The 9,851-nt window shown below is 48.7% G+C and overlaps 2 protein-coding genes across 4 annotated transcripts; one reads left to right on the top strand and one right to left on the bottom strand.

Annotated features, from left to right (window-relative positions):
• Window positions 1-869: 869 nt before the first annotated feature.
• Window positions 870-5,902, bottom strand: FBXO2 (F-box protein 2). Of its 2 annotated transcripts, none has more exons than XM_048967632.1 (6): window positions 5,838-5,902; window positions 4,315-4,588; window positions 3,062-3,188; window positions 2,870-2,965; window positions 2,441-2,576; window positions 870-2,034 (listed from the first exon to the last, which is right to left on the bottom strand). In XM_048967632.1, the coding sequence occupies exons 2-6, from the start codon at window positions 4,562-4,564 to the stop codon at window positions 1,900-1,902; spliced, it is 744 nt and encodes a 247-aa protein (XP_048823589.1). In that variant the 5' UTR covers window positions 4,565-4,588; window positions 5,838-5,902; the 3' UTR covers window positions 870-1,899. The 2 variants fall into 2 exon arrangements, with proteins under 2 accessions (XP_048823589.1, XP_048823590.1); XM_048967633.1 differs by lacking the exon at window positions 5,838-5,902 and adding an exon at window positions 4,065-4,209 and having other exon boundaries at window positions 4,315-4,428.
• Window positions 4,405-9,423, top strand: LOC125703312 (F-box only protein 6-like). Of its 2 annotated transcripts, XM_048967631.1 has the most exons (6): window positions 4,405-4,515; window positions 6,094-6,393; window positions 6,856-6,982; window positions 7,579-7,674; window positions 7,986-8,121; window positions 8,784-9,423. In XM_048967631.1, the coding sequence occupies exons 2-6, from the start codon at window positions 6,135-6,137 to the stop codon at window positions 8,946-8,948; spliced, it is 783 nt and encodes a 260-aa protein (XP_048823588.1). In that variant the 5' UTR covers window positions 4,405-4,515; window positions 6,094-6,134; the 3' UTR covers window positions 8,949-9,423. The 2 variants fall into 2 exon arrangements, with proteins under 2 accessions (XP_048823588.1, XP_048823587.1); XM_048967630.1 differs by lacking the exon at window positions 4,405-4,515 and having other exon boundaries at window positions 5,941-6,393.
• Window positions 9,424-9,851: the final 428 nt, after the last annotated feature.

The following is a 9,851-nucleotide window of genomic DNA, read 5'->3' as shown; positions in this document are numbered from 1 at the left end:
ACTTCATGTGTTTGACCAAAAGGCATTAGGAGTAAAATATTTGCAATGGATCGAGCAAGTGAGATTATTTTCCAAGTACACAGGCACCCACTTTCCTTACTTGCCTTGTAGCTCTAGCACTGAGTGCAAGGAGTCAGTGGCAGCTCTGCAGATTCTGGAGCAGAGCTGTTTTCTTTAATGAAACTGCAAGACATGGAGTGTCTTGGGAAGCATCTCTTGAAACTGAGTGGGAAGGTCAGGACAGCCAGGCTGCCTCTAGCAATCAGTGTGAACATCAGGGGAAGGAAAGACCCTGACAGCTGCATTTCTTGTAAGGGAGCTGTGTGCATTGAGTGGTTCAGCCTAGATAAGCCTAAAGTGGGGACTGTGGCCCTACCCTGTATTTACAAGGGACACAGGAGCTGAAAGCTTAATCCTGGGCTTTATCCTGACTATAACACGATGGTTTAGGAAAGATTCAATTTAACAATTGCATCCAAACCTGGTATATTGATCCCCTCGCTGCTCTGATCCTTGGGGACATGCCAGGACCTTGGGGCAGGGCTCTGGCAGTGAGCTGAATATTAACTTAGAAATGGGGTCAGCTGCACTAAACGCTGTGCTGAATAAAGCTGTGCTGTCATTGTGTGACTGTGTGCAAGGTAATGGAAAGAGCTGACTGGTTCTGGTCTCTTCTGGTGCAGAACAGCAGAGCTCACAGCAGAGCTATACTTGCAGATACCTGTGGGTCAGAGCTGGGTGTTGTAGGAGCCTTCCTGGACCTTCTCCATGCCTTTCATGAACTCCCATGACCTTTTTAGTATATCTCTGCCTGCTGCTGCTCTCCACTGCTTCAGCACAAGAAATAATACTCAGCACACAAGCAAAGATCCACATACAGCTCCTTTTATTATGTTTGCCCGTACTCTGGCTTGGCTGGGGTTTGGAAAGCTGTGCCCAAGGCAGCAGGGGACAGGCTTGGCTCAGGTAAGCTTAGATATCTCTGTTCAGGATGGTGGCTCACCGCCCTGAGTGACAGCAAGAGGCACTGGTGGGCATACATACAAAGTGCTGTCTTAGTAAGCATCTGCAGCAAAGGCAGATGAGTACTTTCTGCAGACGTAGTGGGCAGGAAGGACTGAGATCAAATGGAGGTAATGACAGGTTTCTGTGTGAAGAATATTGCGTGGATCTCCTGTCTGCAAAGAGCAGTACTAGTTTGGCATGAAGCACGCAGAGGCCAGGAGGCGTACAGGTAGATGCGTTATTTGTGCTCCTGAGCCCCTTCCTCAATTTGCTTCTGTTTCCCTAAGCCCTTGTCTCTCTCCCAGCAATTATCCTCAGCTGCTTTTTAGGAGCCAAATGAATCCCCATGGAGAACCGTAGAATCATTAAAGTTGGAAAAGACCTCTAAGATCATCAAGTCCAACCAGCAACCAATGACCACAATGATACCATAGTGAATTCAGCTCCCACCACTTCCCCCTACAAGTGGATGTTGAGAGCATTGTAGGACAAAGGGATCCAATCCCCATTGCTTGGCATTATCATCACCCAAAACTGAAATGGAGATCCAGAGCACTGCTTGGCAGCCACGCTCAGGTAAGGCAGGCAATGGCACGTGGGGCTGGGGGCAGGGGGTTGGCAGCTGGGGTGATAACCTTCCAGAGCTAGGTGATCTCATGTGATAGAGAGCACCAGTGCAAAGGGTGAGACTGAGCGTAAGGTGGTTTCATAAGTCTGTTGCTATTCTTTGCATAGTACCCTTAAGGAGAGAAGGATGGTAGTCTCTGCCAAGCACATTCATACCTGAGCTGTATGCTCTACAGCCCAGAAGCAGCACCATGCAGAATCCATCCAGAGCTCATGGGATGGCCTGAGGGAAGTCAGCTCTGGCAAGCAGGCCCCTGTTCAGCTTGACTATGGTTCCACTGTCACGCTGCTGTTGGTAACACGTACACCATACCATCCTTTCCAGAACAGTGTGTCCTGGCCTCCGTGCTCAAAGCGGACAAAGCGGACCCCAGGACCATAGTCAGAAAAGGTGTAGGAGATCTAGAGGTTGAGAGAGACAAAATAGTGTCAAGCTACCGTGAACCCACTCCTTACCTTCACTGGGCCTTCAGCTCCACCTGCCCCATCCAACCTACCAGCTTGGGTAGCAATGAGGACAGTTACAGTGAGAAAGAAGTTACTGGGAGGAGCTTTGACCCCAGTCTGTTCAGAAGCCATCAAATGCTTCCAGAGGGGTCTCTCCTGTAGTCCCACAGACTTGTAGTGATGTCTCAGCAAGCTTCCAAGTTTTATGTAAGGCCTGCTGTATAACCCCTGTGTTCAATCACAGCCCATGATAGAACCTTCTCTTCCTCCAGAATAACCCCTCCTGCTTCTGTCTGCTTGAAAACATTCCTGGTTTGTGCAGGTTGAGTGTCACCTGCATGAAACCACAGCCGTCACTCACCTCAGTCCAGCTGGCATCGTTGTCCTCTGGGATGGCAATGGTCTCAGTCTTGTACTCGGCCAACACGTCCTCGTTCTCTGACAGCAGTTTCACACACAGCTCATAGAGGCAGCCGGCGTCGCTGCGTCCCGCGTACCTGCAGGGAGCCCCAAGCAGCAGCCTTGCCTGGATGAACACTTTTACTCCAACCCACTGCCTGCCCTCATTCACCAGAAGAGCTTTAGATGGCTGCCATATGCACCAACAGCTTGGGTGATGACTGGGGAGACTACCAGCAGTTCTTTGAGTCAAGATCAAGCCCTGTCTCACATCTATAATGACACCAAAGGCGACGCAGTGAGATGAGAGCTACAGCTCCAAGCCTGGTGTACACCATTCCTGCTCTCTCTAGGCTTTCTGCTGGACTTGTAGGGCATCCTTGCTACTTACCAGTCTTTCACCACAACTTTTGGCTGGGTTGTATCCATCAGCTCTTCCCAGTAGCCCTCAGCTCTAAGGTCGATGACCTGAGACTTTCGACACCACCTGAAACATAACAGGGTAATGGATACCACCAGCTCTCTGAGGCTGGAGAAAACAAAATTATCCTCTCTCCTGATTAAGAGAAATGAGCAGCCTTACTCATAAGATGTAACAAAGTATTTATGCACTTCTTCACTAGGGAATTCTTTTCCAAAGTCCCCAGGGAGCTCTTCAATTTTCCAGCCATCACCTCCATTCTCTACCTCTCCCCAGTGCTGCAGGTCTTCTGCAAATGGAAGAAAGAACGGTCATAGTTTGTGGGCCTGGAGAGCCTGGTCAACTCCCATAGGGACCCCTCTGCAGCTTGGAACAGACACACTGCCGTCCAAGTCTGTATGTGGATCACACAATGAGATGTTTTAAGTGCAGGCTTGGCAAAAAGCAACACTTCATTTAGGTTAAATGGTAACAAACGTCAGCATTCCCCACTGAAATGGATGTGTCTATGTGGGTCTACTTTAAAAAAGAGTAGTGAAATGGTTTTGGTGTTCCACCTCAGTGCTTCTGTGTCTTATTATAGAAATACCTGGGGAGAACTGCTGATTCCCTGATTATTTCTTTTTCCTTTGTTTCATTCTTTTTGTTGAAAAATAACTCATATTAAATCCCTCATTTTCTATTCTTCCTGGTGGTGTTCTCAAAGCTTTTAGCACATAGTTAAATGCTTGTACAGCAAGAAGCTGCAGGGCCTTATACTGTTGTTCTCCTCTTAGCCTGAGAGAAGAGCTTGCAGAAAAATCACTTCCTTTTAAATAAGAAAAACGAAAACGTTGTGTTGATGGTCTGTGTTGTGCTTTGGTCTATGAGGTGTGAAATGTATTGTGTTGCTGCTTGGGTTATGAGGCTTGGGTTATGAGGCTGCTGCTATCTAAACATCCTGCAGATGGCAAGTAGAGTTCAGAGATCATAAAATAACAGCAAGTGTTGCAGTGTGCACAGCTCAGTGATATGGGTTGGAATAAGCAAGACACAAACAAACTGCAAGGCAGGAAGCATGAAATGCCTGCCGAGCTAAGAGCAAATGAGTTCCTGAGCAGGGGAAGGCTTATCTTTTAGGTTGAGGTTTGGCAAAAAGCCATCTGGAAGCCCAGGTGCCACCTACCAGTACAGTTCTGCAAAGCATGGTTCACATTCCTGCAGGGGTCACATAAAGCTGATGTCATGGAGAGCCCTTCACAAAGGCTGCTTTGATGGAAGGCCTTCTTGCCCAGTAAATGGTTTGGCTGCATGCATGAAGTGATTTGTCTCTGGGGCAAAAAGAAAATGCATCCCGATGGCAACCAAGGTCTTTTTTAAAGACTGGAGGTGCCCAGTTTTCTGAAGGCTTGGGCCTTGTTATGCTCATCTCTCACCTTCGCCACAGGGGTTCTTGATGAGATTTCTTCTTCTCTTACTCAAGAAGTAGAAGTTTTGCCAATTCTCCGCATTCTCCTCTGACTCAGCTCCAGCGAAGCCTTCCTGCTGACACTTCAGGATCCAAAGAGCTGCTCCGTCAATCAGGTTCTTCCACTGGCAGCAGACCAGGCGGCAGGCCAGCACCAGATCCACCGCAGGTATGGAAGCCAGGATTCTGATCAGCACTGCTTCAGGGAGGGACTCCATCCTTGGCCCCCTGGATGGAGCTTTCTGAGGAAGGGGGGAAGAAGTGGTAATGCACTGTTCCCCCAGAAGGGGCTCTCCTGTTACTAATGATGTCAAACGCATTAGAAAAAAAGGGAAAACAAATATGTTTATCTGAAAGGCAGGTGCAGCATAACGGGGGGTATTTCTGCCCTGAGGGCCTCGGGACCCCTAGCTAGCTCACTACCCTGAACCACATGAGTAGCTTAAGGTCCTAAGTGCCAACAGACGCATTGAGTTAAACAAGCATGATGTTCCACCCCCTTCTGGCTGCTTTCCTGCCCATCTGTGCTTGCATGGGGTTGTATGGGGTCTTCTCTGACCCTTGGTGGTCATGTGGGAAGCACTCCCCTTGTGTTTGGTCACACATCATCTAAGGACATTGTTATTCCCATTTTGCACTGATGCTTTTTTTGGTTCCAAGGCCATAGAGGAGGGCTATGCAGGACCAGACAAATTTCTGCTGTCAGGCAGCTGGGGAACGCTGGCACTTATCCACGCATCAGCTACTGGAGTAAACTTAAAACAAATAACAATTAACCTAAGAACAGATGTGCTCTGTCAGCACAGAATCGGTCCCCTCTGCTTAGGCTGCATACGGGCCTGGCTGTCAGAAGGCCTTCCTTCCCTCGGGGTTAGCACTGAATCTCCTTAGTCACGATGCCGCGTAAAGCACGGGTCTGAGCACTTCAAATCTTCCTTTTCCTACGGCCCGATAACCGCAGTCAGGCGGCAGTGCGAGCAATGGGCGCTCTGAGCGCTGCGGGCTTCGGGGCAGAGTGCTGCAGAGCGGGGAGAGAGGAGCGCCGTGCACAGAGAGCGGGACGCACTGACACCGCTTTTGTCTCAGCCGTGCGCTGAAGCGGGGAAGCTGCACTGAATCGCACAGAGCGAAACTGCGGGAGAGAAAAATCACTGAGCAGGGCAGGCAGAGCATCCCAGCGTGCTGCTGCCATAAACACGGCACGGCGAGTGGGGCAAGCAGGGAAGCAATAGGGACACGGCATCACGAGCTCTCTTGTCTCTGTACCACAGCCAACAGAGGGAAAACATCATTTAAAAATCCCTGTTGCTATTATTTTTACGGAGAAACAACGAGGATTTCTCACTCTCCCTTTTTCCCCTCCATGCTGCGATTTTAAAGGGCAAAATGCGATCGACCCTCAGCAGAACTCCTCGGGTAACCCCACCCAGGGCTGTCGGTCCTCTCTTCTCCTCCATCCCCTGTCCCATCACCCCGTCCCGCCGCTCCTACCTCGTGCTCGCCGCTGCTGCCGCTCCCCGCGTCGCTCCCGGTTCCCCTCAGTCCCCCCCCCTGCCGCTCCCCGCCCCGCGCCCCGCCCGCTGCGGAAGAGCGAAGCGCGGCCTCACATCCGCGTCCGGAGCGCAGGTGGGGCTGTGGCTGCGATAGCGAGGACCGCTCGCCCCTCCTCCCCCCCTGCCCAGCGCACAGCTCCGCTTTTGGTTTCGTTCTGAGCCCTGCAACCCCTGCTGATTTCCCCGTATCGCAGCTGCCTGGAAACCCTCCGTCTGCCGTCGGTTCTGCACAGCCATGGCCACCATCAGTGACCTCCCCGAGGATGTGCTGGTGGAGCTGCTGTCCCTGCTGCCCGCCCGGGATCTGCTCCGTGCATGCAGGCTGGTGTGCTCCCAATGGCGAGACGTGGTGGACCTCGCCACCCTCTGGAAGCGCAAGTGCCAACGCGAGGGGTTCTACGTGCAGAGCTTGGACAGGAGCATCACTGACTGGAAGGTGTTCTACCTGCTGTGCAAGCTGAAGAGGAACTTGATCAAAAACCCCCGAGCCGAAGGTTGGTTTGTTGGTAGAGGGCCTATGGAGTTTCCCAGCAGTTGGGACGTGCCCTGCAGTGCCTCACTATTACTGGGGCTGTGGCACTGAGTCAGATCCACGAGGAAACGCTGCGTAATGCTGTTTGGGTTAAATCCCTGTAAGTCACAAGATGTAATACAGCAGTGAAACCATCAGCAGTTGGTTTCAGGCCGACTGCATCCTGGGCTGCATCAGCAGAGGGGTGGCAGTGGGCAGGGAGGGCAACTGTCCTTCTCTGTCCCCACCTGCAGTGCTGTGCCCAGCTCTGTCACAGCTGCTGACAGCCATGCTGAAAGTAATGACAGTACAGTGCTAAAGGTCAGCCTTAAGTACAAGAGAAACACAGCTGAAAATTCACCAGCGTAAGTAGCTCTCTTTAAGGAAAGCAGAGATGCTGGAGAAAACTGAAGTCCTAACACTGATCTTTGATATCTGTTTTTAGAGAACTTTACGCACTGGAAACTTGATCAGAATGGAGGAGATATGTGGAAGATCGAGGATCTGCCTGGACCTCTGGGGAAAGAGCTGCCAGACTCAGAAGTCCACAAATACTTTGTCACTTCGTTTGGGTAAGAGCTGCAAAGTGCAGCTGGAGGAAAACTGCTTCCTTCCTCCTGGCTGCAGGAGCGCTGTGGTTAGGTGCGAGGCAGGACAAGGAGCCTTATCCCAGAGAGAGGGGAAAAAAAGATTTTAATTCTTAATACTCCTCAATCTAAAGAGAGCAATGTGTTGCAGAAGTGAATCACATCGTGTGCTGAATTTCTCCATTCTTCTACTAAATGTGGTGGACAGAAGTTGAGGTCTGGCAGACTGATCAGATATTTTCACCTGACGAAGTCAAAGCTTTAACCTCCAGAAGCATGAGGTGTTTGTCATGCAAACAGCTTGCACTGAAAGCCATCAATAGTGGAAGATCAACTGCTTTTCCAGAATCAATATCTGTTATGTGTGCATAGGAACCCTTCTTGATCCACTCTGTTGGATTCCTTTTATCTCGGGTGAAGCTGAGCAGTTTGTTTCTGCTCGAACTTTGGATAAAAGCACACCTCAGCCCTGTCAGCCTCATGGGTACTCAGGGTCTGGGTGAGCATTCAGTGAGAGTCAGTCTGGTAGGGAAAGCACTGATGTTGAGAGATGCTTTTGAATGCTTCTGTTTCTGTTGCAGGCCATGCTTCAAGTCTCAACTGATTACCCTGCAGGAAGAAGGGTACTGGAATGAGCTGATGGATGAAAAACGGCCTGAAATTGTAGTCAAGGACTGGTAAGAACTGAATACTAGAATTTCTAGCATTAGGACCTCGGTGTAAGCTGGGCCTCTGAAGCTTTTTGTGCTATAAAATTAATTCTTTGGGATCTGTAGCTCTTCAGTAAAGCGTAGGCTAAATCTTGGTTTATTCAGTGGGCTATAAGGTGGCAATCCTGTGAAGAAAAGGATAGCTGTGCTTCAGAACTTCTCCATAGCTATTGGGTGACATCCCTTTCCTCAGTTCCAGTTGGAGACTGTTTCTGGACAGTAAGGAAAACAATGCTGTGTGTACAGCCCTCCTCCTTGATTTCTCCCTTGCTCTCTAGGTATGCTGCCAGATTTGACTGTGGTTGTCGCTATGAGCTCAGAGTGAGGCTGCTTTCTGAAAACTACATTGTGCTTGAAGAGTTCTGTCCTGAGCCAGTGGTCATAGAGCAGTGGAGTGACGCAATGTGGAGAGAGGTAAGGAGCAGCACTCCAGGAGGCAGCTTTACATCCACATTGTGGTAAGAATCTTGTGTAAAGCTCCAAGTTGCTCTAACATAAGACAAAATGTAAGCCAGTCCTCGCTGTTGACAATACTGAAGAAGCTTTGAAAGATCTAGGTTCAGTTTGTAGGTGTGTGAGATTCCCCCCCCCGGGCCCCTGTGCTATTTTGACTGGGCTTCTTCAAGTGTTTCTGTTCTTTATTTGAGTTTTTGTCCAAGTAACCGAGTTGCAGGAGCACAGTTCTTGTTTATGTTGGATCAAAAAGCTTTGTTTTGAAACAACTGCATGGGTGTAAGTGAAAGTATTGCAGACATTACTTTTCCTAATTTGTTTGTTTTGACTGGTTTGAATGGCTTGGTTTGAGTGGCTGTACACTCCCTTTTATGTTGTTACCTCTGTCACGTACCAAGCTTAAATTATGTTTACCCTTCTGCCCTGTAATCCTATGAGTCAAATATGGGAGGCTATTTTATTTTATCCTTCCTCAAAGAAAGTGATGTGATGCATACTTTTATTGGAAGGTATTTTAGAATGAGCTTCTCCTAAGCCCAGGGCTCTATACCTGGAATTGTTTCACCTTCAATGTCACTGCTGGATTATTTAGACAAAATAAGCAGAATTTCCTTTCTCTACAGATTTCCCACACTTTCAGCAATTACCCAGCTGGAGTTCGTTACATCTGGTTTCAGCATGGAGGCCAAGATACCCAATTCTGGGCCGGATGGTACGGGATCAGGGTGACAAACAGCAGCATCACCATTGGGCCACAGACATTGAAGGCAAATGAAGACACAATATAAGTGTTTTGTTTTACCTCAGGACTGTGACCAGCTGGTTTCAGGTGCACTTATTTGCCTGTACTCTCTGGATGAATATCCTGGCTTTGTCTTGCACAGCTGATGTGGAATACGAGCAGCTAGCTCTCCTTGTTTGCAAGCAGAACTTCTGCAGGCCCAGCCCTCTGGAAAGACTTCTGTGTTCATCTGTCCTCCCTCACTGTGGCAGTGACAATTCCTGGTGCCCTTCCATAGGAGGAAGACGAGGGCAATTAAATATGACATCTAAAGTGAACAGCATTTGGCTGTAGCACAAGTACATAGCAGTCTTAACTGGAAACTCTTTCTTGCTTATACAACTTAATGAAAACAAGGCTAAAATCTTTCAGTTCGGATTATCAACCCTTGTCTCGAGGACTCTGCTACAAACAGACTGTAATACTATGGTATTTTTCTGTTTCAGTTTAATTACGTGCATAAAGATGTATCTTTCACAGCATTATGCCACCTTCAGTCTTCTTTATCCTCATATGCTGTGTCACTGATATTTAATTCCTTAGTAAGTATACATGATCAACGTGGTAGATGCCTTCCCTGTCCAAATACAGCCCGTTACTGTTGGAATGAACAAAGAGGAGGAAGGAATCCCTTAAGGTGGATACCTGACAACCTAAGTGCCTTTGGACTGCACTGCCTTTTTCCATATTACCATTGTACTACCAAAGAACTTGGTTTGTACTGAACAGTAACCTTATATAAAATGTTAAAGCCACAGACAACTTGGAGATGTGGTGTTCTTGCACTTTTTGCATGGAGAAAGCAGGCAGGTGCTGTGCTGGCTGTTTTACCAAATTTTCTGTCCAACAAGCTCAGCTCACATTCTGTGTACCATTTCTTCTACCCCTGTATGCACGGGGCTGATATTAA

Source organism: Lagopus muta, chromosome 21 (genome assembly GCF_023343835.1).
Source record: "Lagopus muta isolate bLagMut1 chromosome 21, bLagMut1 primary, whole genome shotgun sequence".
In the NCBI taxonomy this organism is placed as follows: domain Eukaryota; kingdom Metazoa; phylum Chordata; class Aves; order Galliformes; family Phasianidae; genus Lagopus; species Lagopus muta.
This window is presented reverse-complemented; position numbering and strand designations above follow the sequence as displayed.